Here is a 4,526-nt window from a genome sequence, read left to right as displayed (position 1 = left end):
GGACTGCCCCGCCGCCGACCGCCGGCCGCCGCGCTGCCCGCCGGGAAGCCGAGTCCCGCCCTCGCTGCCGACTGCAGCTCCCAGAAGGCCCTGCGGCGCAGGCGCTAGCGAGGATCCGTAGGCTGCGCACAGCCTGCTGGGAAACCTGGCTCCACCCCGGCCACACAGACCTCTGGGAACTGAAGTCCACGGGGAGTACCGGACCACAGGGCCCGCCTCTGCCTCACCGCCCAGCACCAGGGGCCCCGCGGGAGCCCGTCCACCCCAACACTGAAGCTGACCGCCCGGCCGGGCCGGCCCCGCCCCCCTGTCCCGCCGCCTCGCCCTGGCATCTGGGACAGACGGACAGAGACGCACACACACCTCCCCCCTGCACACCGCTGGGCCCCGGGACCAACGTCAGACGCAGCAGGTTCGGGGCGGCAGCACGTGCACCTTTATCCACACTACAGGCAGGGCGGCCGCAGAGCCGGCAGGCCCGGGAACACCGCTCGGGCTGCGAGACCCGAGGGGCGGGAGCGAGTACAAGTCCAGAGCCCGGTGGGGCTAGGCAGAGAGGTCACTGTTGTCGAAACGCTCCTGATCGTACACTTCCGCGACCACCTTGCGGCCGGCGAACCAGCGCCCGTTCAGGGCCTGGATGGCCTTGTGAGTTTCTGAGGCGACGGAGAACTCCACGAAGATCTTGACGATGATCTCAGCGTCCTCCTCCTCGCCTTGTTTCTCTTGGTAGATGATGACGCGGTTGACGGCACCAAACTTGCCACACTCCTCCGTCACCTCCCCCTCCAGGTCGTCGTCGATGTCCTTGGGGTCCACCATGTTGCGGAGGACCATCACTGTGGACTGTGAGAGGGGGCAGCTGAGCCTCCACGCCGGCGCAGGGCACTGCCCACCTCTGGCCGGCCTCCCCCGCCCCTGCCCTCCGGAGGCGGGGCCCACCTCCTGCTTGCGCAGCAGCTTCTGCATGACCATGTGGCGCGCGCTGCTTCCCGAGATGCTCATGTGCTCCTGCTCGCTCAGCATCTCCGGCCGCTCGGACTCGGGAAACAGCTCCTCCTCCTCCTTCTCTTTCTTGGGCTCCAGGAGACCCAGGGTGGGAGGGCTGGCCAGGATGGGGTTCACCACTCCCACAGAGGGAATGGTGACCGGAATGGGAGGGCGGGCGGGAGTTACACCTGCAGCAACACCGACCAGGACCAGCGATCACTCCCTGCCAACCACAGGCCCTTCCCGGGGAGGCTGCAGAGCCATTGGGCTATAGATGTCTGCCCTGGGCTTGCAGGATTGCTCTTGGAGGGCAGTGGAAGCAGATAGGGTCTGGACAAGCTGGCTCACCTGTGATGTCCCCAGGGGCCTGGGCAGCCATGACAGCCTGGGGCAAAGCCCCTAGGGGCTGGGCCAGGGTCAGTGCCGGAGACACCAGTCCAGGTGTGGCCAGAGTACCCAGCACCGCTGCTCCAGCCACTGCTTCCTACAATCCAAAAGGCCACTGTGCTCAGTCCTCACCCAAAGGACGCGGCACATCTGCTCTCGCCCCCGCACTGCCACATGGGTTCTCACCTGAGCTGTGATCTTGGCTGTGGCTGGGGGCGCGACAGCAGCAGCAGGGGGGAGCCCTCCAGGCGTGGCAGGTGTAAGCAGGGGCATGGGGGGTGTGACAGCCTTTCCCACCCTCAAGTACTGGCCACCCAGGTCGAAGAGGTTCATGGAGGACACGGCATCCTGGGACGACTGGGCCTTCTCGTACTCTGTGGGACAGGGCAGCAGTGAGGAGGGCCAGCCCCAGCACCAAGCAGACCCGCCGCTGCCTCGAACTCCGGTGCTCACCAATGAAGCCATAGCCTTTGTGCTTGCCCGTCGTGGGGTCCCGAGCCAGAGTGCAAGACTTGATTTTGCCGAAGGCCTCAAACACACTCTTGATGTCGTCGTCCGACAAGTCCTGGTGCACAGAGGCCACGTAGATGCGGTTGAAAGCCCGAGCTTCCTCGGCCAGCTGGTCTATGATGGGCTGGGCCTGCCCAATGTTGCTGGGCCTGCCCACCTGGGGAGGACAGACAGGGGTGAAGAGTCGCCCAGGGCCTGGGCCCGTCACTTGGGCTCCCAAGGGCTGTGGTGCGCCCCAGCTGTGCCTCACCTTGATGTTCCGGCCCCCCAGCATCACTGAGTTCATCTGTTCCAGGGCCAGCTGCGCGGCTTCTGGGACCTCATACTCCACGAAGGCGAAACCCTAACACAGGAGGGTGCCCGTCAGGCTGGGGAGCCCTGCTGGGGAGGGGTGGGGGAGGGACGGCATGGCACGGTCAGGACTGCTCACCTTGTGCTTCATGGTGACAGAGTCCCAGGACATGTCGATGCTCTTGATGGGGCCGAAGGGGGCGAAGGCCTGGCGGATGGTGTCCTCCCCCAGCTCATAGTAAATAGAGCCGACGTAGACCCGGCACATGATGGCCAGTGCCCGCTGCCGCTGAGCTGCCATCTGCAGCAGGAGAGGGGAGAGAGCCACCAGCTCATCAGGAGTGCAGGGACAGGCGGCCCGCTCCCCTCCTGGCCACCCACCCAGCCCTGCCGTGGGGAGGGCTCCCCACGCAGCAGCAAGGTGCAGGCCCAGTCCCTGCAGTCAGGGCCCCCAGAAAGGCAGATCAGGCCCAACAGCAGGAGTCAGACATACCCCAGTCTACCTGGGGCCGGGATAGACTGCACAGCAAGGCCGCCAGGTGGACAGGGCAGGGCTGTGTGCCCTCCCACCAGCCCAGCCCTCCGGTCTGGGGCCAGATGTCCTGGCTGGGCTGGGAGACTCTCCCACCAGCCCAGGGCAGCAATGCCCAGAAGGGAGCCCAGCAGGCTCTGCCAAGAGCCAGCAGCAGCGCCTCGTGTGGGCTGGCCAGGCAGGCCTGGGCACTCTGCACCCTCCTAGTCCCCTGGAGCCCCCACGGGAAAGAGCTGCTTGGAGCTCCTGCCTGCAGCCTGGAGAACTGCCCAGGCAAGCCCACAGCCTGGGGTGAAGTCCCCCTGAACACATAAGGGAGCAGAAAGTCCAAGCGAAGCCCCAGGGCTCCTTAGGTTGGCAGGCCCAGGACCCTGGCTGGCCACTGTGCCGAGGGACTCCCCGGGGGACAATGCCAGACAAGGGGTTTTAGGGTCCCACAGCGGGGAGGTGAGGGCCACGGGCCCAGACCTGGAGAAAAGCCAGAGCCCTGCCCCTCTGGCCCTCACTAAGGTCCTTAGGGCTGGAGACCAGTTCCGCCTCATTTGGCTGGCCCACAGCAGGGTGAGACCCCCCACCCCAAGGTGGGCCCAGATATAGGTCCACACCCGACAGGATGCCTGGGTGGGCTCTAGTCTCCTCCAACCTTCAAGGATCTCCCCGAAATGGGACTGTCCCCTCCTCTCCTAGGCTCCCCAACAAATAGGCCTCAGGCCCCAAGGTCCCAGAGGCGGAGCCACGACCCTACTCACAGCAGGCTCCCCAGGCAGAGAGCAGAACCACCCAGACCAAGCCCCCCAAGACAAGGCCAGTCTCTTCTTCGCGAGGGGCTGCCTGGCCACAGGGTGCAGCGGCACTCTCCCCAACCTTATCTCCCCACAGCCCTGGCCCCCGAAGGTCAGGGGCTCCAGGGCTCCATTTCAAACAGACACTTTCCAGCATGCCTGGGGAGGACCCCTGTGAAGCCCCAAGCAAGGGCATGTCTCCCCCTCAAGCTCCCAGAGGAGGGGCTTGGCCGCAGCCTGTGCCGCGCAGGAGGGGTGTCTTCCCCAGACTCCCCTGCCTGCCAGAACCATGGCCACAGCCTCCTCTCTGGCTGCACGGCCACTGCCTTTGCTGATAGCCAGGCTCGAGGCCCACATCCTGGTCCTTCCCTCTCTCTCACCTGGGCCCCGCAGCCCCCACCCCCATCCATCCTCCCTCCAGAGTCTGATGGGGTCTCCTCAGGGCCTGACCCCAGCCCAAGCGCCCAGGCAGCCTGGAGACTGACGGCACTGGAGGCCCGGCGTGTGCTGAATGCAGGCGGCGTGGGCGCCGACGGGCCTGGCACTGGCAGCTACCCTCCCTGGCCGGCTGCCGCGGCTGCCCTCCGGTTACCTGGCCGGTTAGTTTAAGGCGGGCCCTCAGAGCAGGTGGAGGCCTCCCCAGGGCGGTCCCGGGTGGTGCCCACACCACTGGCCCCGCCACGCCTGGCGCTCTGCTGCGCTCGTCCAGAGCTGGCGGGCAGGGCCGGCTCGGGGAGCAAGGTCCCCAGCCCGTGGCTGCACTGCCCCCCTCTAGCCCTGACTAAGGACATGAGCCCCGGAAGAAGTGAGCATGTCTATTGACCGATTGCAAAGGTGAGAGAGGATCTCCAAAGCCCATTGTCACTGCTGCCATCTGAAAGACAGTAAAGACAGAGTTCAGTCTGTTGGAGCCGAGCAGTCTCCCGCTCTCGTCAACACCTCACGCAGACAGCGGCAAGGCCCGGAGTCCCCGCCCTGCCAGGGAGGCCGCTGGCCTACCCATACTGCCAACCGACTGGCCGGGCACACGCAAC

At 66.1% G+C, this 4,526-nt stretch overlaps 2 protein-coding genes across 2 annotated transcripts in view; both read right to left on the bottom strand.

The window, feature by feature from the left end:
- Nucleotides 1-332, bottom strand: part of SCRIB (scribble planar cell polarity protein) — a gene marked incomplete in the record, with an annotated part of 23,724 nt that extends 23,392 nt beyond the window's left edge. The window contains 1 exon segment of the mRNA XM_014589169.1: nt 228-332. Within this exon segment, the coding sequence (XP_014444655.1) occupies nt 228-332 (105 nt within the window).
- Nucleotides 333-413: 81 nt separating this feature from the next.
- Nucleotides 414-4,526, bottom strand: part of PUF60 (poly(U) binding splicing factor 60) — a gene marked incomplete in the record, with an annotated part of 9,460 nt that continues 5,347 nt past the window's right edge. The window contains 8 exon segments of the mRNA XM_027773285.1: nt 414-846; nt 943-1,178; nt 1,339-1,474; nt 1,564-1,751; nt 1,831-2,044; nt 2,138-2,230; nt 2,318-2,479; nt 4,316-4,366. Of these exon segments, the coding sequence (XP_027629086.1) occupies nt 547-846; nt 943-1,178; nt 1,339-1,474; nt 1,564-1,751; nt 1,831-2,044; nt 2,138-2,230; nt 2,318-2,479; nt 4,316-4,366 (1,380 nt within the window).

Source organism: Tupaia chinensis, unplaced genomic scaffold (assembly GCF_000334495.1).
Source record: "Tupaia chinensis unplaced genomic scaffold, TupChi_1.0 Scaffold000335_1, whole genome shotgun sequence".
In the NCBI taxonomy this organism is placed as follows: Eukaryota; Metazoa; Chordata; class Mammalia; order Scandentia; family Tupaiidae; genus Tupaia; species Tupaia belangeri.
The sequence above is the reverse complement of the archived record's forward strand: the minus strand, read 5'-3'. Positions and strand labels throughout refer to the sequence as shown.